The sequence below is a fragment of the Hylobates moloch genome, unplaced genomic scaffold (genome assembly GCF_009828535.3).
Source record: "Hylobates moloch isolate HMO894 unplaced genomic scaffold, HMol_V3 SCAFFOLD_23, whole genome shotgun sequence".
Lineage (NCBI taxonomy): Eukaryota > Metazoa > Chordata > Mammalia > Primates > Hylobatidae > Hylobates > Hylobates moloch.
This window is the reverse complement of record NW_026652298.1, coordinates 22,597,620-22,622,786: the sequence shown is the minus strand read 5'-3', so window position 1 is coordinate 22,622,786 and position 25,167 is coordinate 22,597,620. Positions and strand designations below refer to the sequence as shown.

At 35.8% G+C, this 25,167-nt stretch overlaps 1 protein-coding gene across 2 annotated transcripts in view; it reads left to right on the top strand.

Annotated features, from left to right (window-relative positions):
• The window catches only part of GFM2 (GTP dependent ribosome recycling factor mitochondrial 2), a 45,672-nt gene that overhangs the window by 4,163 nt on the left and 16,342 nt on the right, over window positions 1–25,167 (top strand). Inside the window, exons 3-14 of one of the 2 annotated variants that reach the window (XM_032145142.2) lie at window positions 1,999–2,083; window positions 3,852–3,909; window positions 4,334–4,431; window positions 11,831–11,956; window positions 12,683–12,771; window positions 15,683–15,771; window positions 17,298–17,358; window positions 17,603–17,782; window positions 21,843–21,923; window positions 23,307–23,455; window positions 24,798–24,938; window positions 25,023–25,122. In XM_032145142.2, the coding sequence (XP_032001033.1) occupies window positions 1,999–2,083; window positions 3,852–3,909; window positions 4,334–4,431; window positions 11,831–11,956; window positions 12,683–12,771; window positions 15,683–15,771; window positions 17,298–17,358; window positions 17,603–17,782; window positions 21,843–21,923; window positions 23,307–23,455; window positions 24,798–24,938; window positions 25,023–25,122 (1,257 nt within the window). The remainder of the gene's footprint in view (window positions 1–1,998; window positions 2,084–3,851; window positions 3,910–4,333; window positions 4,432–11,830; window positions 11,957–12,682; window positions 12,772–15,682; window positions 15,772–17,297; window positions 17,359–17,602; window positions 17,783–21,842; window positions 21,924–23,306; window positions 23,456–24,797; window positions 24,939–25,022; window positions 25,123–25,167) is intronic. The other variant, XM_058434105.1, reaches the window with a different exon arrangement.

Below are 25,167 nucleotides of genomic sequence, written 5' to 3'. Positions count from 1 at the left end.
TCAGTGACTTAACAGGGAGTACAATAGTTTCCCCTTATTCATGGTTTTGCTGTTAGCTGTTTCAGTTGCTCAGAGTCAACTGTGGTCTGAAAATTAAATGGAAAATTCCAGAAATAATTCATAAGTTTTAAATTGTGTGCCATTCTGAGTACTGTGATGAAATCTCATGCCATCCCACTTAATCCCACCTGGGAGGTGAGTCGTCCCTTTGCCCAACAAATCCACACTGTATGCACTCCCCACCCGTGAGTCAGTAGCCGTCTGGGTTATCAGATTCACTGTTGTGATATTGCAGTGCTTGTGTTCAAGTAACCTTTATTTTACTTAATCATGGTCCCAGAGCACAAGAGTAATGATGCTGGCAATTTGGATATGCCAAAGAGAAGCCATAAAGTGCTCCCTTTAAGTGAAAAGGTGAGAATTCTTGGCTTAATAAGGAAAAAAATCATATGCTGAGGTTGCTAACATCTATGGTAGGAATGAATCTTCTATCCGTGAAATTGTGAAGAAAGAAAAAGACATTTTTGCTAGTTTTACTATTGCACTTCAAACTGCAAAAATTATGATCACATAACATGATAAGAGCTTAGTTAAGATGGAAAAGGTATTCAATTTGTGGGCAGAAGACATGAACAGAAACATGTTCTGATTGACAGTAATTAGGTTCAGTACTGAGGTTTCAGGCATCCACGGGGGGTCTTGGAATATAACCCCTGTGGATAGGGTATGACTGCTGTATGGGAGAAGCTGTAACCCTTAAGAAGCCTTACCATTCGTCTACAATTTTTTTTTTTTTTTTGCTAAGAAGCGTTAACCATTCGTCTACAATTTTTTTTTTTTTGCTACTTTAAAAATCACCTGAGCAGCATTTTGAAGAAGATATATTTCTGTATTCCATTTGTGATCTCATTAAGTGGCCCAAGGAGTTACCCAGTTTTTCTTCAGTGCTTTTATTGCTGACACTTTCAGACTATGCATGCTGTGATAGACACTGGGTCTTATCCTAGTCATTATACAGTGGAATTATTTTCTGAGGATAGTAGCATATTATTGCCAGAAACTTGGTAACTAATGTAGAAATAATATAGATCGCACAGATAATGCAGTTCATGAAACAAAAAGCAGATTGTGGTGGCCCTAAATCATTACATACACTAACAATTCCAACTATATTGGCAGCTATTAAATATGTATCTAGTGGTCTGGGCATAAACTGAGGTGGAGAATATTCAGCCTTTACATGAGAACACGAGAAGGTTAGGTAAGCAGCTAAGGTAGAGGAGGTAGGCTTGGCCTTAAGCAGACCTGCTCTAACTCAGTGATTCTTAGTTGAATGCTACATTGGAGACACCCTGGGAATTTTTTTTAAATGCTACTGCCCAGTTCCTCCAGTTCTCGATTTCTCTCCCCACCCCCGTGTCTTCAAGAAGCTTTCCAGATGATTCGAATGTGTAACTGTAATAAATCCTGAAAACAACTAATGGTTTTAGAGTTCATTGCCCCCTACAGACCTTTCAGCAGATGTAGAGGAAAACCAAGGTATATCCTGGGAGAGATCCTTATTTAAACTTTCTGACTGTCTCAGCTTCTGACTTTACGGTTGTGGTTCTCAAACTATAGCTATCAGAATCACCTGGAGAGCTAGTTTAAACGGATTGTTTGGCTCCATCCCCTAGAGTTTCTGATTCTCTTGTCTGGAGTGGAGCCTAAGCATGTGTTTCAAACAAGCTTTCAGCCCATGCTAATACTGCAGGTTGAGGAAAACCATTGTTTTAAGGTCAGCTCAAAATAGCAAATCAGTATTAATTTTATCCTTATTCTTTCCCCTAGGATATATTTGGATTGTCACTTTTTAAAATAATTGGAGTTAATAAATTAGGACTACTTTAAAGCTATACAAAATATTTTATCTTCTGACAAAGCATAATTACAATATTAAAACTGTAATAAGTGATGCCAAAATAAAATTAATGTCAAGTTTCTTTTTCTCTTTACTAGAATATATGCTGCTATAAAATAAGAGCAAGTTTAAAAAGATTAAAGCCACATGTGCTGCTTGGAAGAAATTGCAGTTCTCTACCAGGTACAAATGTTAGAGTCTTCTAATTTTATCTAAGCTGTTTGCTTTATCTCTTTTCTCTCTCTTGTTTGCAAGAATCTCCCTTATTAGGGCTCTGTAACCATTTTTTACTTCTTGGCTATTTCCTGGAGATTATTAGGGGCAGGAGTGTTCAGATAGGTGCCAGAAGGAAATACTAGTAGAGTTGTGCTCCTCATCTGAGGAACATGCTGATGAACTGAGCAAAGGAAAGGTTGGTGGCTTTAGTAGCTAGTTTGGAAGTTTAACATGTGAGTGTAATTGTAGAGTGCCCATATGAATTTTTTTTCTAGTTTATTTCTGCTTTTTATGCAAGTGTTTTCTGTCGAGAGATTTACTAGAATAATTTATTTTGAGGATTGTTATAAGTAATTTGGTTAAGTATTTGGGATTGTTTAGGTTAGATACATGGCATCAGAAGCTGGAAGGTGGAGGAGTTGACTTACTTTTGAATGTCCTTTCTGTGTTTGAAACAAGCAAGTATATGGTAGACTCTATGAAACTAGTTTAATTCTGTTGCTGTTCTCATTACTGTCTTTGTCATGTGAGAATAATAGAATAAAAATACTGATTGGCTGTTGACTTACAAGGGCAGATTAATTTAATGGGCTACGTTATTGGTGTGTATCTAGGTCTCTGTATTTTGCTAACTGTAGTAGTATAGATTATCTTTTGATTTTCAAACCACCATGAAGTTTCAAAAATAATATAAAATTCTCCTTTTTGTATTATAGAAACATGGGAGAAATGGTTTAAATAACAGGAAGGTTTTAATTAAATTTACAAATGTAACTGCCTTGTTTCTTTAGAATTACTTCTTAATATTAGTAAACTATATATTAAGCAGAGAGTAAGCCATATGGACTTTTTTATTTAAGAAATACTGCTTGGCCTTTCAGAAGTATTAAATTGTTATAGCTTCTATTCAGTGAAACCTCCCAGGCTGTCTTTAAAGGTATTGTGTCCTGGGATTGCTGAGGAAGGCAAGTTCCAAATTGTATAATAATTCATTATCAACTGACATGAGGATCACTCTTAGCTCTTCAAACCCTGGAAAAGGCAGGTTTATAGGACTGTGCATTTAAAAATTTTTCTTTGATTCAGGATCATTGCCTTAAGATTATTATGAGCATTTATTCTAATTCTACAATTTTTTTTTTTTTTTTTGGAGACGGAGTCTTGCTCTGTCGCCCAGGCTGGAGTGCAGTGGTGCGATCTCGGCTCACTGCAAGCTCCGCCTCCCAGGTTCACGCCATTCTCCTGCCTCAGCCTCCTGAGTAGCTGGGACTACAGGCGCCTGCCACCTCGCCTGGCTAATTTTTTTGTATTTTTAGTAGAGATGGGGTTTCACCGTGTTAGCCAGGATGGTTTTGATCTCCTGACCTCGTGATCTCCCCGCCTCGGCCTCCCAAAGTGTTGGGATTACAGACGTGAGCCACCGCGCCCGGCCTAATTCTACAATTTTGTAAATGGAAGTGAAGTAGGTGGCAGAGATTGGGGTGAATCTGTATTTTTCTGAGGATATGATCTAAAACTTGATGTTTAAAACTTTTACCTTGTTTTATTGTCATCCATAGCTTTCCTTATACATTGCAAGGAAATAAATTTTAGATTATTTTAGATTTATTTAGCTTGAATTTTACTTTATTTGGAATTACAGTATTTGCTTAAAGTTATTTTAAAGTCTTTTATTTATAAATTAAAGGAAAATTTCATAAATATAACAGTTCAATTTTAACTTTCTTTTCATTAGGCTTAATAGGAAATGATATCAAATCCCTTCATTCCATCATCAATCCTCCCATAGCTAAGTAAGTACTGTCATTACATCATGCTTTTCCATAGACTGTCACAAAAATTTACAGGTTTTCTCTGATGGACAAGAGTGAGTGCTGTAATTTCTATGACTTTCTGCCCTAGCCAATTTTAAATAGATGTTGATAATGTATCTTAGCTATTTTTTCTCAATTTAATGGTAAAAATTTTTAATGTAACAACAGCACACTTTTCATAGAATGAATATAAGATAGTCTCAAAATTGTAGGTTGTAGTTAGCCCTTTTGTTACTTAGCTGTCTTATCAGAGTAATGTGGATATACTCTAAATGTTTTCCATTTTTCTAGTTTTTACACAGTTTTATAAATTATAGAAATACCAGCTTTGAAATTTGGATAGCATATATACTTTGGTTTTACAATTTTAGTAAAGTTTACCTTATTTTTTCCTTTTAAACAGAATCCGTAATATTGGAATTATGGCTCATATTGATGCAGGCAAAACTACCACCACAGAAAGAATATTGTACTATTCTGGATATACAAGATCACTGGGAGGTTAGAGTGGATTCCTCCTCTTCTCACCCCCCATTAGCAAAAGCATCACTGGAAAATATTTTGGTTAACAAGTCAGCCTACACACCTTGAATATGGCATAGAGCTACCGATGTCTAGACCACAACTTAAAGATAAGGTAGTTGCAATACCCACCAAAGGGTCTTCTTAGATTCAAGTAAATATTCAGACTTATAAGACTATCGTAGGCCCCACTGGACACTCGTCTACTCAGAATGCTACAGGACAGGAACCATAGCTTACCAACAGACCAGCATTAGGTGTTTCTTTCTAGAAGAGTCCTTATAGCAGTCCCCGTAGCTATGTGGGAGCTATCTTCTTTGGCTGCCCCAGAGTAATAGATTAGATGCAAGGTGACAAGATTCACAGGAGCCACCCTAGCTTAGAAGATTCATGCCCCATAGGAATGAATATCTCTTGTTATAACTTCATAGGCATAGCTTCCAGGTGTCACCTAAGGTACATGCCATACCCAGGGAAGCCCAGAGTTTGGTATCTCCATAAGGTACTTATATATATAATTCATTTATAGTTCTTCATAATTCAGATTTAGTTTACCAATCAGAAGTTATTTTTTCCGTAAGTTTTATTGCCTAGGAACGTAGTTGATATACCTCTGTTATCTGGTTTCTAGAAGAAAAGAACCAAAAAAAGTAACCAGAAGTTAAATTCTCACGTCAAAGAGGAGAGGATTTTGTTAATCCTTAACCAAGTTATCTTTTGTCTTTTAAATTGTAGTTAAAAAAAAACCATGAAATTTACCATCTTAACTATTTCTAAGTGTTAACTATTTCAGTAGTGTTAAGTATATTCACATTATTGTGCAACCAATCTTCAGAACGTTTTCATCTTACAAAATTGAAATTCGATACCCATTAAACAACTCCCATTTTCCCCTCTCCCCAGTCCCTTGCAACCACCCTTCTACTTTTTCTTCATGATTTTGACTACTATAGGTACCTCATATAAATGGAATCGTAAGTATTTGTCTTTCTATGACTGGTTTATTTCACATAGCACAATGTCCTCAAGGTTCATCCATGTTGTAGCACGTGTCAAGATTCCTTTTTAATTTTTAATTTTTTTTTTCTTTAGAGACACAGGATCTTGCTCTGTTGCCCAGGCTGGAGTGCAGTGGCCCAGTCACAGCTCACTGCAGCCTTGAACTCTTGGGCACAAGAGATCCTCCTGCCTCAGCCTCCTGAGTAGCTGGGACTACAGGCAGGTGCCACCACACTTGGCTAACTTTTGTATTTTTGGTAGAGACGGCCTCAGTATGTTGCTCAGGCTGGTCTCAAACTGGGCTCAAGTGAAGATTCCTTTTATAAGGCTGAATAATATTCCTTGTGTTACTTACTTACTTATTTCAAACTGATGCAGTTTATTATAACAAGAAGGAAATCAAGCTTTACAGTAATTATAGTCACTAAGCTGAAAAATCACTTACAAAAGTCATGGCAATAACTTATTTACAGTTAAAAAGGAGAATATCAAGACCTTGCTGTCATAGTAAGGTAAACTAGACATGTACACAATCTTATGATGCCAAGAAACTGAATATATAAAAATAGAACCCACATAGAATGTGCTCTCTCTCTTTTATATACACACACATTTTCTCTGTGATTGCCCTTAATTTTATGTCTTTATCATAACTGGTTTATTATATTTATAATTAAAGATAATCTTAGACTTTATATTCTAAAAAGCAACTAGGTTAACAATTTTCTCTCCTAAGGCTTACTTTATTTTATTTTTTATTTCAATAGGCTTTTGGAGAACAGGTGGTTACATAAATTCTTTAATGGTGGTTTCTGAGATTTTGGTGCACCCATTACCCAAATAGTGTACACTGTACCCAGTGTGTAGTCTTTTATCCCTCACTCCCCTCCCACCCTTTCCCCTGAGTCCCCAAAGTTCATTGTATCATTCTAATGCCTTTGCATCCTCATAGCTTAGATCCCACTTATGGGGCAGAACAAATGATGTTGGTTTTCCATTTCTGAGTTACTACACTTAGAATCCTGGCCTCCAATTCCATCCAAGAATAGTGGTCTCCAGTTCCATCCAGGTTGCTGCGAATGCCATTATTTCATTCTTTTTTATGACTGAGTAGTATTCCATGGTGTGTATATGTGTGTGTATATGTATATATACATACACTTTACACTGTTAGTGGGAATGTAAGCTAGTACAACCACTGTGCAAAACAGTTTGGAGATTCCTTTAAAAACTAAAAGTAGAACTACCATTTGATCCAGCAATCCCACTATTTGGTACCTACCCAGAGGAAAAGAAATAATTATATGAAAAAGATACTTGACCACTCATGTTTATAACATCACAATTCACAAAAATATGGAACTGGCCCAAATGCCAATCAATGAGTGGATAAAGAAAATGTGGTGTATATGTCCACTCCACATCCACTCCAACATCTGTTATTTTTTTATTGTAGCCATTCTTGCAGGAGTAAGGTGGTATTGCATTGTGCTTTTGATATGCATTTTCAAAGAAAATGTGTGTATGTATGTGTGTATGTATATACACATATGTATAATGTTGGCTGTGGGTTTGTCATAGATAGCTTTCATTACTTTAAGGTATGTCCCTTCTATGCCAATTTTGTGGAGGGTTTTAATCATAGAGGGATGCTGGATTTTGTCAAATTCTTTTTCTGAGTCTGTTGAGATGATCATGTGATTTTTGTTTTTAATTCTGTTTATGTGATATATCACATTTATTGACTTGCAGATGTTAAACTATCCCTGCATTCCTGGTATGAAACCTACTTGATCATGGTGGATTATCTTTTTGGTATGCTGTTGGATTCAGTTAGCTAGTATTTTGTTGAGGATTTTTGCTTCTGTGTTCATCAGGGATATTGGTCTGTAGTTTTCCTTTTTTGTTGTGTCTTTTCCTGCTTTTGGTATTACGGTGATACTGGCTTCATAGAATGATTTAGGGAGGATTCCCTCTATCTGTGGAATAGCATCAATAGAATTGGTGCCAATTCTTTGAATGTCTGATAGAATTCAGCTGCGAATCCATCTGGTCCTAGACTTTTTTGTTGGCAACTTGTTGATTACCATTTCCGTCTCACTGTTTGTTATTGGTCTGTTCAGTTTCTATTTCTTCCTGGTTTAATCTAGGAGGATTGTATATTTCCAGGAATTTATCCGTCTCCTCTAGGTTTTCTAGTTTATGCATGTAAAGGTGTTCATAGTAGCTTTGAATGATCTTTTGTATTTCTGTGGTATCAGTTATAGTATCTCCTGTTTTATTTCTAATTGAGCTTATTTGGATATTTTCTGTTCTTGGTTAATCTTACTAATGGTCTATCAATTTTATTTATCTTTTCAAAGAACCAGCTTTTCGTTTCACTTTTTCAGTTTCCATCTTGATTTCATTGTTGACCCCATGATCATTCAGGAGCAGGTTATTTAATTTCCATGTATTTGCATGGTTTTGAGGGTTCCTTTTGGAGTTGATTTCCAGTTTTATTCCACTATGATCTGAGAGAGTACTTGATATAATTTTGATTTTCTTAACTTTATTGAGACTTATTTTGTAGCCTGTCATGTGGTCTATCTTGGAGAATGTTCTACATGCTGATGAATAGAATATATATTCTTCAGTTTTTGGGAATAATGTTCTGTAAATATTTATTATTTTTTTGTTCTAGGATATAGGTTTTGTTCTAGGATATAGTTTTTTTTTGTTCTAGGATATACTTTTTGTTCTAGGATATAGTTTAAGTCCATTGTCTCTTTTTTGAGATGGAGTCTGGCTGTGTCGTCCAGCCTGGAGTGAAATGGCGCGATCTTGGCTCATTGCAACCTCCACCTCCCGGGTTCAAGCGATTCCCCTACCTCAGCCTCCCAAGTAGCTGGGATTATAGGTGCCCGCCATTGTGCCTGGCTAATTTTTGTATTTTTTAGTAGAGACAGGGTTTCACTATGTTGGCCAGGCTGGTCTTGAACTCCTGACCTCAGGTAATCCGCCTGCCTCAGCCTCCCAAAGTGCTGGGATGACATGCATGAGCCACTGTGCCTGCCAGTCCATTGTTTCTTTGTTGACCTTTTGTCTTGATGACCTGTCTAGTGCTGTCAGTTGAGTATTAAAGTCCCCCACTATTATTGTGTTGCTGTCTATCTCATTTCTTAGGTCTAGTAGTAATTATTTTATAAATTTGGGAGCTGCAGTGTTATGTGCATATATATTTAGGATTGCAAAATTTTCCTGTTGGACTAGTCTTTTTATCATTGTATAATATCCCTCTTTGTCTTTTTTAACTGCTGCTTCTTTAAAGATTGTTTTGTCTGATATAAGAACAGTTATTGCTGCTCACTTTTGGTGTCCATCAGCATGGAATATCTTTTTTCCCCCTTTACCTTAAGTTTATGTGAGTCTTTATGTGTTAGGTGAGTCTCTTGAAGACAGCAGATACTTGCTGAACTCTTATCCATTCTACCATTCTTTATCTTTTAAGTGGAACATTTAAGTTATTTACATTCAATGTTAGTATTGAGATGTGAGGTACTATTGTCACTATTTGTTGCCTGAATACCTTGGGTTTTTTTTTGTTTTTTTTTTTTGTATTAGTGTTTTATAGGTCCTGTGAGATTTATGCTTTAAGGAAGTTCTATTTTGGTGTATTTCGAGGATTTGTTTCAGGATTTAGAGCTGCTTTTAGTAGTTCTTGTAGTGCTGGCTTGCTGGTGGTGAATTCTCTCAGCATTTGATTGTCTGAAAAAGACTATGTCTTTCCTTCATTTATGAAGCTGTTTCTCTGGATACAAAATTCTTGGTTGATAATTGTTTTGTTTAAGGAGGCTAAAGTAGGACCCCAATTCCTACTAGCTGGTAGAGTTTCTGCTAGGAAGTCTGCTGTTAATCTGATAGGTTTTCGTTTATAGGTTACCTGATGCTTTTTCCCCACAGCTCTTAAAATTGTTTCCTGTCTTGACTTTAGATAACCTGATGACTTTGTGCCTAAACGATGATCTTTTTGTGATGAATTTCCCAGGTGTTCTTTGAGCTTCTGGTATTTGGATGTCTAGATCTCTAGCAAGGCCAGGGAAGTTTTCCTTGATTATTTCCTCAAATACATTTTCCAGACTTTTAGATTTCTTTTCTTTCCTGGGAATACCAGTTATTCTTAGGTTTGCTCATTTCACATAATCCCAAACTTCTTAGAGGCTTTGTTCATTTTTTTTAAGATTCTTTTTTCTTTGTGTTTGTCAGGTTGGGTTAATTCAAAAGCCTTGTCTTTGAACTCTGAAGTTGTTTCTTCTCTTTTTGAGACCGAGTCTTGCTCTGTCACCCAGGCTAAAGTGCAGTGGTACAATCTCGGCTCACTGCAACCTCTGCCTCCCGGGTTCAAGTGATTCTCCCACCTCAGCCTCTTCAGTAGCTGGGATTATAGACACCCACCATCATGCTTGACTAATTTTTGTATTTTTGTAGAGACAAGGTTTCACCATGTTGGCCAGGCTGGTCTTGAACTCCTGACCACAGGTGATCCGCCTGCCTCAGCCTCCCAAAGTGCTGGGGTTACAGGTGTGAGCCACCGCACCTGGCCTTTGAAGCTGTTTCTTCTACTTACTTAATTACATTGCTGAGACTTTCCAGTGTATTTTGCATTTGTCTAAGTGTGTCCTTCATTTCCAGAAGTTGTGATTGTTTATTTATGCTGGTTGTTTCTCTGGAGATTTTTCCATTCATATCCTGTAATATTTAAACAGTTACTTTTAAGTTGGTATTCACCTTTCTCTGGTGCCTCCTTGAGTAGCTTAATTATTGACCTTCTGAACTCTTTTTTCTGGCAATTTAGATTTTGTCTTGGTTTGGATTAATTGCTGGTGAGCTAGTGTGATTTTTTGGGAGGGATTAAAGAGCCTTGTTTTGTTATGTTACCAGAATTGTTTTTCTGGTTCCTTCTCATTTGGGTAGACTATGTCAGAGTGAAGATCTGGCACTTAAGGGCTACTGTTCAGATTCTTTTGTTTCATGGGTGCTCCCTTGATGTGGGGCTCTCCTCCTTCCCCTAAGGATGGGGCTTTCTGAGCGCAAAACTGCAGTGATTGTCCATGTGTTTTTGTACGGCTATCTTTTGAAGTTCTTTTCTAGTTCAGACCATAGCCTAAAAACTAACCAGGTTGTTGTAGACATTTGCTGATCCAAGGTTGACTTTATTAGTCATATGAATAATCATAAAGATAATGTGAAATAAAGATCTTTATAATTGTGAAAATGCTTACTACTCTGTAAGTGTTTTTAAAACTCACTGTCTCATTTAGAACTTATAGTTAGTTATTTGGTCTGGATCCTTAATGATATTATTTTCTTTGGCAGTGATGTTGGGAATAACTGACACTAATACAATTATAGATAATTAAGATAGAGTTATATTGAGTTGCTGTGAAATACATTTTTCTTGCTATTTCCTCCTCTGGTGTTTAGATTATGTGTGTATACATATTTATACATATGCACACACATACACATATATGGGGCAACTAGCTACCATTTTAGGGGTTTAATGCTGAAATAAATGGTAGTATAAGGCCATGATAATGTAAAGATCAACTGTTTTTTATTTCTTGTGTATAAATTTTATTAGAATAATATACATAATTCAACTACAGAATTTTACTGCAGAATAATTTCAGTGAACTTTTTGGATAAAGTTCAGGATAGTTTTTTTGTGACTTTACACTGTAGAAGTTGTATGAGACTACTTGCACTTGTACAACTAAATCCCTTCTCTTTGGAAAATTTAGTAATGAGATGGGTTTGTAAAGGATAATTTAATATTGGATGAATTTTTTTCTCTACCTCATTCCGTGTGGCTATCATTTATCATCTACTAGACTAGGTACTTTATATATATTGTCTCATTTCATCCTTATACCAACCCAGCAAGGATGGCTTTACTAGCCTTATTTTACAACCTAGGTTAAGTAGTTTGCCTTAAGATCATAGAGTGCTAAGTGGTAAAGTTGGGATTTAAAGCTATGTCTGTCTGTGTTCTTTCACTGTACCACTCTGCCTCCTATCAAGGGATCAGGAGGGAGGGACATCAGATAAAAAGGGGGTAATGATAGTTAAGCTATGTAAGAAATAAAAGAAGTATATCGTTCAGTAAACTTAAAAGATTTTCATCTTGATGAAAAATTCCTTTTATGGCAAAATTACTAATCTAGCTGAAAAAATTTTTCTACCATGAGGATTTACTTAGTGAAAGAGTAAAGGCTCTATTAAACCAAATATTTTAGGAAAGATTTTTCTTAAGGCAGATTAAACTGTGTCAGATATTGAACACGAATAAAATACATTTGCTATTAAGACCAAACTGCATCATCTTTTTCCTGGCTAGATGTTGATGATGGAGACACAGTGACAGATTTCATGGCCCAAGAGCGAGAAAGAGGCATTACTATTCAATCAGCTGCTGTTACATTTGATTGGAAGGGGTATAGAGTCAATCTGATTGATACACCAGGTATGGTACTATTCCAGTAATACAGAGATGCTGCGTCATTTGGAGTTTTCGGTTTGTATGGGGTTTTTGTTTTGCTTTTTATTGTGGTAAAAAACATGTGTTGCAAAATTTACCATCTCAACCATTTTTAAGTGTACAGTTTAGTAGTGTTAAGTATAATCACATTGCTGTGAAACAGATGTCCAGAACTTTTTTATCTTGCAGAAATGAAACTATATTCATTGGACAACAATTCCCTTTTGCCCCCTCCCTCCACCCCTGCCAACCACCGTCTACTTTGTATACCTGTGAATTTGACTAGCTTAGATGCCTTTTGTAAGTGGAATCATACAGTATTTGTCCTCTTGTGATTGGCTTATCTCATTAGCATAAAGCCCTCAAATTTTCCCATATTGTAGCATGTGACAATGTGCTACAATATTTTCTTTTTTATTCTGTATAGTATTCCATTGTATGTATATATCACATTTTGTTCATTCATACATCCATGGACATTTGGGTTGTTTCGACCTTTTGTCTACCAGTGCTGCTATGGAGGGTGTGCAAATAGCTCCTTGAGACTCTGCTTTCAATACCTTTAGATACACACACACGCGCACACACACACACACACACGCGCACACACACACACACACACACACACCTCTAGGAGTGAGATGTGAGATTGCTGGATCATATGATGGTTTTGTTAAAAAGAAGGCATTATACGTCTTATCTTTTTCTTAGGTCATGTGGACTTTACCTTGGAGGTTGAGCGGTGCCTGAGAGTGTTGGATGGTGCAGTGGCTGTATTTGATGCCTCTGCTGGTGTAGAGGTAAATAATATTGCCAGAGTAAAGGGAATTAGAACAGCATGATTTTTTAACAAGTAGAATATATCAAATTTAGTTAACTGTAACCATCTATTTGGTAAGTTCACATAAATCAAATAATGGTAAAAGGAAATCAGAATTTATATTGAGATGTAATCTATATGTAATCTCAGATATTTCACAGTAAAAGAAATATGAAAGCTAGTGTCAAGAACTTTGAGGAATCAGAGATTCTACCTTACTTTCGAGCTAACAAGTTAGCCTGCCATAGTTTCATGGATTCTGGCAGAAGACACTATGGTGTGAGATTGATTATACACTGTTATTTCTGTTTCTTTCTATGTCACTTTATTTCCTAATAGTTCCATTTTTCTGTTGTTATAACTTCAGATAAATTTGATGCTTAATCATTCAAAAAGATTGCATTACTTACAAGATTGAAATGTGCTTGAATAGCAAGTTTCTGAATTCATGAAGGAGAAGGCACTTGTTTTAAACAATGGATGGGCTTTTAGCTGGCAGGTGGGATGGTGGGAGTTTTTTGTTTTGATTTGCAATATGTTTTTGTTCTTTGAAAATTTATGATACTCACCCCCCATGCCTCACACACATACCTCATCATACACAAAAATTAATTTGGAGTGGATCACAGTGTTAAGTTATGTGTACATAGCTTCTAGAAGAAAAATATCTTTACAGCCTTAGGGTAGGTAAAAATTTCTTGGAGGACATAAGCACGAAACATAAATAACAAAAGTTGATTCCTGGAACTTTATCAAAATTATAGCTGTTCATTAAAACAAAAAAATTAAAAACACAAGGAATAGACTGAGAAAATACTTGTAATGTTAGATAAACATATTATACAAATATTAGATTTCCTGAGTGCAATAATAGTATTGGTTGTATAAGAGAATATGATTGTTCTTGGGAAATAAATACTGAAGTATTTATAATACGTATCTATAACCATGGATTTGTATCCAGACTATATGAAGAACTATAAATCAATAACAACCCAGAAAAAAATGGACAAAAAACTTGAATGGACACTTCACAAAAGAACACATGTGAATGACTAGTAAGCACATGAAAAGATGTATAATCTCATTAGTCCTCAGGAAAATGCAAATTAAAATCACAGATTCAATTTCACACCCAAAAGAATGCTTATAATTAAAGAGTGATAGCAAATGTTGGTGAGGATGTGGAGCAACTAGAAATCTTACACATTGTTGATAAGACTGCAAAATAGAGGCCAGGCATGGTGGCTCACACCTGTAATCCCAGCACTTTGGGAGGCTGAGGCAGGTGGGTTTGCTTGAGCCTAGGAGTTAGAGACCAGCCTGAGCAACGTGGCGAAACGCCATTATAAAATGCAAAAAAATATTAGCTGGGTGTGGTGGTGTGCACTTGTCATCCCAGCTGCTCCAGAGGCTGAGATGGGAGAATTGCTTGAGCCCAGCAGGGAGGTTGGAGATGCAGTGAGCCTTGATCGCACTACTGCATTCCAGCCTGGGCAACAGAGTGAGACCCTGTCTCAAAAAAAATTAAAAGGACTGCAAAATAATGCAACTACTTTGGAAGACTATTTGGAAGTTTCTTTATTTTATTTTGTTTTATTTTATTTCATTTCATTTCATTTCATTTCATTTATTTATTTTGAGACAGGAGCCTCACTCTGTTGCCCAGGCTGGAATGCAGTGGTGCAATCTTGGCTCACTGTAACCTCTGTCTCCCAGGTTCAAGCGATTCTTGTGCCTCAGCTTCCCGAGTATCTGGGACTACAGGTGTGCACCATCACGCCTGGCTAATTTTTGTACTTTTAGTAGAGACAGAGTTTCACCATGTTGGCCAGGCTGGTCTTGAACTTCTCACCTCAAGTGATCCACCTGCCTCGGCCTCCCACAGTGCTGGGATTACAGGCGTGAGCCAGTGCACCTGGTGGAATTTTCTTGTAAAGTTTAAATATACTCAAGCAGCTCTCCTCCTATGTCTTTATCCAAGAGAATGAAGATATTTGTCCACCAAAGACATGTTCAGAATGTTTATAGCAGCTAAATTCATAAGAGCTCCAAACTAGAAACAATCCAAGTACGCATCCACAGGTGGATAGGAAAACCAACTGGTACGTATATGTAATTAAAAAGAACTGATATACCTAACAATGTGGATGAATGTTAAAAATATGTTGAGCCAAAGAAGCCATGCTATTTTGTATGAGGTTCAAGAATAAGACACTGAAGCTATGGTGACAGAAATCAGGACACATTGCTTATAGGAGACAGGGATGAGAAAAATTTCAGGAGTAATAGAGTGTTCTATGTCCTAAGTAGGGTAGTAGTTACACAAACGTACTTTTATCAAAACGCATTGGGCTACACACTTAGCATCTGTATTTTATTGTATATAAATTTTACCTAAAAAATAAACTGGCTTCTTTATAGTACACTCCTATATTTCTTTTACCTCAAAACAAGTGTCTGAAATAATTAAGGCAAAATTCTTATTTCATAGATCAGAAACCTGACATTAAATAAGTTCACTGTCACATGACATTTACTAGGAAAAGTGAAGCCAAACAAGAAGTAGGTCTCCAGATTCTCAGTTAAGTTCACTTTGCATGATTCTCAGTACCTCCTAGGTGTTAATTCTCTTTGTGTGGCCACCTAGTTCACCCAGAGTATTCTCAAGTAGTTTGAAGCACACTCCCCTTCACACTTCATCACATTCCCAGCTGTGTTAACTTGATAGCTAAAAGAGTGACCCTAGAAATATAAGTGCAGTTGCATTAATTCTCTGCTAGAATAGAGCCCAATTTATCTGAGAGTAGATTTTTGGATCTCTTCATTCCAGGTCTAGTAACATAGTTACTTTTGTTCAGTATGTATTTTCTTCCTCATCTTTGCTTTAGGCCCAGACTCTCACAGTATGGAGGCAAGCTGATAAACACAATATACCTCGACTCTGTTTTTTAAACAAGATGGACAAAACTGGAGCAAGGTATTTGAAATGTGTTTCATTGGCTTATCAGGGTGAAACTGCAATTTGAGCTTTTAATGAAGTATAACTTAAATTTAGAAATAGCTATTTTTTTTCCCTATGGTATTATAGGGTATAAATATTCCATGGAATCTCAGTTTATTCCCATAAAAAAAATCGAAAGCAGCTAATCCATAGGTTACATAACAATTTGGGACTAATAGCTGATAGATGGTGAATCATCCTGTTTCTAGTATAGAGAGACTGAATCATATTTCTGGGATCAAAGTGGCTTCTTGTTGATTCCATTGATTCTCTTTAGAACTGTATAGTATAGTCCCTATATTGCTGAAGGTATGGTGCTTCCCATCATCACTAAAGATAGAGAATAGAGAATTGTTTCCTGCATTTGAAGGTGTTCTTCCTTATTCTCTGATTTTCTTAGCTACTGGGTAAGATACTGTCAATAAAGAACTGGACGAGGAGAATGTAGATGCTATAAGACCTGCATGTAGGGCAGAAGAGAGTTAATGCTGAGATGTATTGGTCATGGTCAGAGACTTACAGAATGGTGGATGCATTGTTCTGAGAACATAATTCAGAGAATCAAGAATATTTGAAAGATTTGGAGAAAATGTGAAAGGGAGAGAATCAAGAATATTAAAAATTCTAGAACAAATGTGATAGGGAGAGATTGTGGCCTGTGATGGGAGAATGGCAAAAATGAAACATAAACTATACCTCCCCTAAAACTACACAGTAATTGATATGCTTTGTGTTTATCTCCCTCTCTATAGTAATTTTGAGGCTGTTTGTTTAAAGAACCTTGTCTTGATTAGTAATAGCCCAGCAACCTTTAAAATGTACTAGCCTCAAGTTCTGACCCGTTTCTGCTTGGAGTTCCTTGTGGTAGATGGAAGTACTTATTTATTGTCAGACAGTGCCTTTGGCAATGGGGAGGGAGATGACTGGAAAATAGGCTGGTTCTGAAAAAAGGTTGGGACCGGAATGACCTGCATGTATGTAGCTTGTGTGCCAAAGATGGCATGTGTTCTATAGGTAGCCAGCTGCAGTGTTAGCATAGAAATGAATAGCATAGCATATGATATGAAGAATGCCGAAGACTAGGCAGGCCCTTGGAAGAAAGCCGGTAGCCTTGTATGGTAGCAAACCTAGTTGTAGAAGAAAGAATCCTTGGCTTATCACAAATCTTGCATTGGAATCCCAACTGCAATTTATTATCCATGTTACCTTGATCAATTCATTTAATGTTAATTGCAAAGTATAGTTATGCGAAGTTTACAATAATAATACCCTAAACAGCTCTGTGGCTGGATTAGGGTAATTACTGATATCTGAAATTGACATAAAAGTTTATTCCAGACATTGTCCTATGGAAAACTGTTGAATAGTGAGCGTTAAGGAGAATAAAGTGGGTTAAAATTTTAGAAAACATTCTTAAAACCTGAAAGAGTTTTTTTTCCTCGATACCTTTGGTAAAGAATTTTTAACCATGTTTTTAACTATAATTATTTTGCTTTCTACAGCTTTAAGTATGCAGTTGAAAGCATCAGAGAGAAGTTAAAGGCAAAGCCTTTGCTTTTACAGGTAAATTGGTTAATAGCATCAGCTTCTTCTCAGTTTCCTCATTATTTTGTGACAATATATACATTTCCAAAGCTATCTCAAATCATTTTTTAAGAAGTTGGGGTATAAATAGAAATAGTCACAGATTATAGTAATGGTGATAATAGACATTTTGGGGAAAATGGTACAATTAGAAAAGACTTGTCATCAATGTAGTTTTCAGTGAGTGATCATTTAATAATGTAAATCTCACTCTAACTTACAGTTACCAATTGGTGAAGCCAAAACTTTCAAAGGAGTGGTGGATGTAGTAACGAAAGAAAAACTTCTTTGGAATTGCAATTCAAATGATGGAAAAGACTTTGAGAGAAAGCCCCTCTTGGAAATGAGTGATCCTGAATTGCTGAAGGAAACAACTGAAGCAAGGAATGCCTTAATTGAACAAGTAAAGTATAATGAATGATAAAATGAACACCAATGTGTGCACCACTCATCTTAAGAAATAGAATATAGTCATACTTTAGCATCTCTGGGGGATTGGTTGCAGGACCTCCTGTGGATACCAAAATCTGCAGATGCTCAAGTCCCTGACATGAAATGATGTAGTATTTGCGTATAACCTATTCATGTCTTCCTCTATACTTCAAATCATTTCTAAATTACTTATAATACCTAATACAATGTAAATGCTATGTGCCATTTTGTGTTCATCTCTCTCTCCCACTAATCATCTACCTGTCCCCCAAATTATTATTTCAGTATTTCTCTTTCATTTGGTTTTCATTGAGACGGAGTCTTGCTCTGTTGCCTAGGCTGGAGTGCAGTGGCACGATCTCAGCTCACTGCAGCCTCTACCTCCCAGGTTCCAGCGATTCTCCTGCCTCAGCCTCCTGGGTAGCTGGGATTACAGGCATGCACCACCACTCCAAGCTAATTTGTTTGTTTTATTTTTTAGTAGAGATGGGGTTTCATCATGTTGGCCAGGCTAGTCTTGAACCCCTGACCTCAGGTGATCCGCCAGCTTCAGCCTCCCAAAGTGCTAGGATTACCAGCGTGAGCCATTGCGCCAGGCCTCATTTGCTTTTCTTTAGTTTACCATAAATCCTTAAATAACTTAGGTTTACATGTTTTGAACTTTGCATAAATGAAATGATACTGTTTGTATTTTATGACATTGCTCAACATTGTTGGAACTTTATGTTGCAAATATGTGTAGTTATAGTCTATTCATTTCAATCTTGTATATTGTTATATGATTTTACCACACTTTATTGGGTATTCTCCTGTGGATGGGCTTTGAGGTTGTTTCTCTTTTTTGCTGTTACAAACAATGTGGCTGTGAACATTTTTGTATCTACTTGTGCACATGGGCAATAGTTTCTTTAGGATTAAACTAAGGAGTAGTATTGCTAGGTCAAAGGATATGCATTTCTTTTACTTTTCACCAGATGTCAAATTATTTAGAAAATTTTAAAACCGTCAATTTTATAGTTGGTATATAGCTCTGGGCCTCATCCACCTTCAAAATTATAATCTTCAAAATAGCAAGATTGTTAATATTTGTAGTTTTATATTGTTAGTATATACGGCAATAAGTAAAACATACCTTAATTTCTTGAATATTATGGTAGAGAAAAACGTTTGAATCAGAGCCCTTGATTTTTCACTTCTAAATTGAATTGGTCCAAATAAATTCTGTCAGCATTAATTTTTTTCACTCATCTTTTGTACATAGTTTTTTTTTTTTGAAGTATAGTCATGTACTTTATGATGACATTTTAGTCAACAACAGACCACATGAATGTTGACAGTGCCATAAGATTATAATACTATATTTTTCCTCCACCTTTTCTGTGTTGAGATACACAAATAGTTACCATTGTGTTACAGTTGCCTACAGTATTCAGTACAGTAATATGCTGTACGGATTTGTAGCCTACGAGTAATAGGCCATAGCCTTGGTGTAAAAGCAGGCTATACCATCTAGGTTTATGTAAGTGCAGTCTATGATGTTGGTAGAATGACGAAATCGCCTAACACCACATTTCTCAGAACTTATCCCTGTCACTAACTGATGCCTGACTGTATGTAGTAATCATTGCAACTTTATTATTAACATAATAATTGTTATTTTTGTTATTGAGTTAATGAGGGCCTACTGTGTGCTAGGTTAAGTGCTTTACGTATACTTTTTAATTAAACCCTCACAAGAACCTTATATTGTCCCCATTTTACAGATGGGGAAATAGCAGCTCAAATACTTAAATAGTTGTCACACAGCTAATAAAGTGGCTGAGCTAGAATCTGAACCCAGGTTAATCTCAGTTTAGAGCTAAAGCTCTTACCCGCTTTGTTATACTGCTTTTTTAATTTGGGGAGCATAGAAGATATAAAAGTTTAATTGATGTTTATTAATAATTCATTCCTCTTTGAGTTTTTTTGTGTTGTTTTAATGTAGAAGAGCTATAAGAATAAACTTAAGAAGGATCTTGTAATCTAGTTGAGGAGCCAGCACACACTTGCCCATGTCTCGTGGTCTTCTAGGATGTGATAGTATGTGACAGAAATCTCAGAAAGAATCTGAGACCATCAGTAGCTAATAATATGCTAATTATAAGAAATACATAAGTATGTATAAAATTTACAGAATAAGACTACTTCACACCCATTAGGATGCCTACTGTCAAATACAGAAAATAGGTGTTGGCAAAGGTGTGGAGAATTATAACTTTGCGCACCATTGGTAGGAATGTAAATGTTGCAGCCACTATGGAAAACAGTATGGCGATTCCTCAAAAAATTAAATATTTGGAGTTACTATATTACCCAACAGTTCCACTTTTTGGGTATATACTCAAAAGAATTGAAAACAGAGTCTCAAAGAGATATTTGCGCACACATGTTCTTAGCAGCATTCTTCACAATAGCCAAAAGGTAGAAGCAACCCAAATCCATGGATCCAGAGTAATCAGATTCAGAGACAGAAAGTAGAATGGTAGTTAACATGGGCTGGGGAAGGGCAGAGAGAATAGAGTGTTGTTTAATTAATGTGTATGGAGTTTGTTTTGCAAGTTGAAAAGAGTTCTGGAGATTTATTGTGCAGTAATGTGAAAGTACTTAACACTACTGAACTGTGCAAGAGTACAGTGGGCCGGGCATGGTGGCTCATGCCTGTAATCCCAGCACTTTGGGAGGCTGAGGTGGGCAGATCACGAGGTCAGGAGTTCGAGACCAGCCTGACCAACATGGTGAAACTGTCTCTACTAAAAGTACAAAAAAATTAGCCGGGTGTGGTGGCGCGCCTGTAATCCTAGCTACTCAGGAGGCTGAAGCAGGAGAATCGCTTGAACCCAGGAGGCAGAGGTTGCAGTGAGCTGAGATCGCACCATTGCACTCCAGCCTAGGTGACAGAGCCAGACTCCATATCAAAAAAAGAGTACAATGGTAAATTTTATGTTATGTATATTTTGCCATAATTTAAAATTTTCCTTTAAATTAGTGGGTAAGATTAGTGTGGAATAGAATCAACTTCCAATATTCAAGGTGCACAGTAATAATAGCTAATACTTATTATACACTAGTATATATTCTTAAAGCATAATTTGAATTGGTTATTTAATCTTCATAACAGCCTCAAGAAGTAGATACTACTATCATCTCTGTGAGTTACTAAGGCAGAGAGGTGAAATAACCAAAATTTGAACAAGCTGGTAAGTGGTGGAACCATTTCTAGGTAGTCTGATTCCAGAAGCTGAGCTTAACCATCACAAATGCTTTCCAGAAGAATGGTTAGGTACATTTCTGCTATACTTAATCCTGTTAACAGTGTGGTTTTTTTTTTTTTTTTTTTTTTTTTTACCAAGTTTGAACGTTTTGCTCCCTTGTACTGTTATACGCTTTTGAAGCTGTTTTATTAATTTGTCAGCCGAATGATCCCATTTCGTATAGGCAGATGGTTATGAAAAGAATGTGAAATAGACAATTGCATTTTTATTATTGAAATATTGCCTACGCCTCCCTTCCCTAACATAAATGTATTTCTTCAGTGTGGGATTACAGCAACATTAATTCTCTTAGTTTGACTGTCTTGGGAGATCTGGTGAACATTCAGAATATTAGAGGAAAACCAGATGAAACTTTTTTATAAACTAAAACCTCCAAATTTGCCTAAGAAAGGCCACTCTATTGTATGTACTATCATTGTAAGTTGCACATTTTCTTTGATTTCTTTTGAGCACACTGATAGCACTTAATTAAGATGCTTTATCAGGCTCTGGCTTTCTGTGAATTTAGGAAACTCGTAATAGTATCTTTAGTTTTCCATTTCTTTTCCTTTCAAAGAAAAACATTTTTCTTTATCTCTTTAGAAGAAATGAAGAGTTGCTTGGCCTAGGTAAGGTAGCTGTCTTGAAATATTTGAATATTGTCTGTTTATGGTGTTTGGACAAGTTAACAGTTAATGAAAGTAAATGGAAGTTATAGAACTCTAAAACCTTTCCTTATAGGTTGCAGATTTGGATGATGAATTTGCTGACTTGGTTTTAGAAGAATTTAGTGAGAATTTTGATTTGTTACCAGCTGAAAAGGTAAATTTTATTATTCAATAGCTTTGGCAAAATTTTACTAATTGGATGTAGTTTGATTTCTCTGCTTTTGATGTGTGTGCATTTTTTTTTTAACTTTGCATATTATTAGAAAGTGGTAAGTTTAAAGTTAGGAGAACACTAAGTTAAAGTCACTACTAATACAATACTTAATGGCAGTGATTTATTACTTTCATATATACTTTACAAAATTAAAAATTGAATCTGTTTAACTTCTATTGAGTCCGCATCAGTTAACTACTCATTCTTTGTAGTCTTTTCATCCTGATAATTCCTCTAAGGATGTTTAGGGAAATCACAGAAAGTTTGTATTAAAATTTACTGTTGTTTCAGGCTACTACAATTACCATTTTTCTGAGAACATTATTTTCTGAATCTTTTTAAATTTTTCATGGAAACTCATTACAGTTCTTTGTTTTTGTCTTTTGACATACAGTAAGCCAGAGAAGAGGCAATTAAAATATTGATAGTAATTGAATTATGACAGATTTCTTGAAGGAAACTCTGTTTTGTTCTGCCAGGGACTTTTCCTATGAATTTGGCAGATTTACTGTTTATTTTTCTTTATGAAACGTAAGAGTTGCCAAGCGAAGTGTTTCTAAGTAATAATCTGTAAAATGAGCCAAAGATGAGCCTAGCAAATTCACTTAGTATTCATTAAAAGAATTAAAAACACAAGAGCTGAAACATATTTTTGAGCCACTCGTAAGTTAGAATGAAAAAAAGTGATTTTTTCTTTTGATTGAAATGTCAATTTTGAAACTGTTTGAGTGTTTAAATGTGATATTTATTGTACCCTATCTTCACATAACATGATTTATGTTTTCAAAGAGCTCACAATCTAAAGTAGAATTGACCCACCAATAATAACTTGCAAATACACTCAAGCTTTTCTTGCTTTTTGAAATCTTTCTAAAAATTTTCCTACTTGGATTTCTCATTTTTCCCTTGGATTTTGTTTAATATGGATTTAATTTATTTGAAGAAATGGTAACTCAGATTTATATATTTTATTTATGATCAGTTCCTCTGTTAGACTATCAAAGTTAAATCACAAGTATATTCATTTATTCAAGAAATATTTTTGAGCGCCTATTTTAACCACTTTTCTTGTTGCTGGGGATTTAGCAGTATTTCCAGGGGTAATGCTCAGATGGATTTTACATTCTAGCGAATAGGAGACAGATAAACTAATAAATATCTAACATCCAGATAGTGATTAGTGTTAAAAACTAAGCCAACAAAATGATGAAGGTGTGATGAGGAGTGCTGTTTACATGGCTGGTTAGAGAAAACCTCTAATTTTGAGCTTCTGGCCAAGACCAGTACACAAAATAAATGCTCATTTGTATCTCTGCTTTGTAGCTACAGACTGCAATACATAGAGTGACACTAGCTCAGACAGCAGTGCCTGTGCTTTGTGGAAGTGCCCTGAAAAACAAAGGGATACAGCCCTTGTTAGATGCTGTTACTATGTACTTGCCTTCACCTGAAGAGTGTAACTATGAATTTCTGTAAGTATGCAATCACATATATTAAAATTCTATAGCTTTGAAGAAACAAGTAGGCAAATACTTTTATGAAAAGTAGTTAAATCACCATTTTTGAATAATAATGGTGAGTGTTACTGCAAATGATATAATAAGGAACCATAGTAATTTTTGCTTGAAAGGAACATTTTTCATCTCTTGTAAAAAGAGATGTCTTACAGATAGAGCTAAGACGTATGTCTTTTCTCTGTGTAAAAGTGTTGACCCTGCCATCTTAGTCTTAGAAAAGTGATATCCTGGGGATGTTTGTTAAATATTCTATAGTTATATTTATATTCATCTAGATTTCAGGATTTTTCATAAGCTCAAAATATTTTGTGGCTATAAAGAAAGGTCATTGTTTTACTCCTATTGTCACTAAAAGCTTTGTAAGTAATAAGTCCTTTAAAAGCTGAGTAAGCAATGCGTAAAATGGCAGAGAAATGGACTTTAATTATCTTAATCCTGACATTAATAACTTTTCATATCTCTAAATTGGAGAGGCATGATGGTGAAGAGTATAGGCTTTGTACTACTGGATTTAAATCCTAGCTCTTCCAAGTTGCTTAACATCTCATCCATAAAATGCAAAGAATAGGACCTATCTCATGGTGTTCTTATAAGAATTAAATGATTTGGAAAGCACAAAGAACAGTGCCTGGTATAGTAAGCTCTATATTAGTATTTATTAAAGTTAAAAATCGGAGGGAATGGGAATAAGATTGGAGAAGTTCTGTCATAGAAGTGTTTAAACTACTTTAAGTCAGGAACTCCTTTGAAACTAATGAAAATATGGAGCTCTCCTTAGATGTACAAAATTTGGCAATTGCAGGAGAACTCAATTCTAAAACTTATCAGTGATTACCAGTTTAAGAACATCATTCTGTTAAGAGTGTTGGTTATGTGAACAATTTCAAGTTTATAGTATAGATTTTTATGGTTATGTAATGAACAGAAAGTGGAAGGAGAGCGTAAAAGCAATAATTGGAAAGTACCTATTTATTTACCCTGTGCAGATTTCTTGATAAGTGGTGTGATATTCCCAGGTATAGCCTTCATGGAGAGAGCTCTTGGCAATGAAATTATTCACAAATAGAAGTAATATTTGGAAGAGAATCCATTATTTTTAGTTTTGAGGAATTAATGGTAATATCTCCATTGAGTAATTTAGTCAATGGAAGAAAAGAGTTATGTAACAAAGACATTATTTAGTGCCTCTAAGTAGCTCTACTAGAAGATAAAAGAGATCTTTGGGGACATTAAGGTTAATTTTTTGCAGTTATGGGAAGCGTATTTTATAGGCCTTTTTGGAATGTTTATTTTATAGGCAGTGGTATAAGGATGACTTATGTGCATTGGCATTTAAAGTTCTCCATGACAAGCAGCGAGGACCACTGGTTTTTATGCGCGTTTACTCAGGCACAGTAAAACCCCAGCTGGCCATTCATAATATTAATGGAAACTGCACGTAAGTAGAAGCTTAGGTTATTTTATAAAACTGTACTTACTTCTTTAAAAATACTTTTACTAATATAAAATCATGATTTTACAGGGAGAGAATAAGTCGTCTGCTTTTGCCGTTTGCTGACCAACATGTAGAGATCCCTTCATTGACTGCTGGTAACATTGCTTTGACTGTTGGGCTTAAACATGTAAGTGACCAAATGATTTCTCTAGGAAATAACAGCTTAAATGTT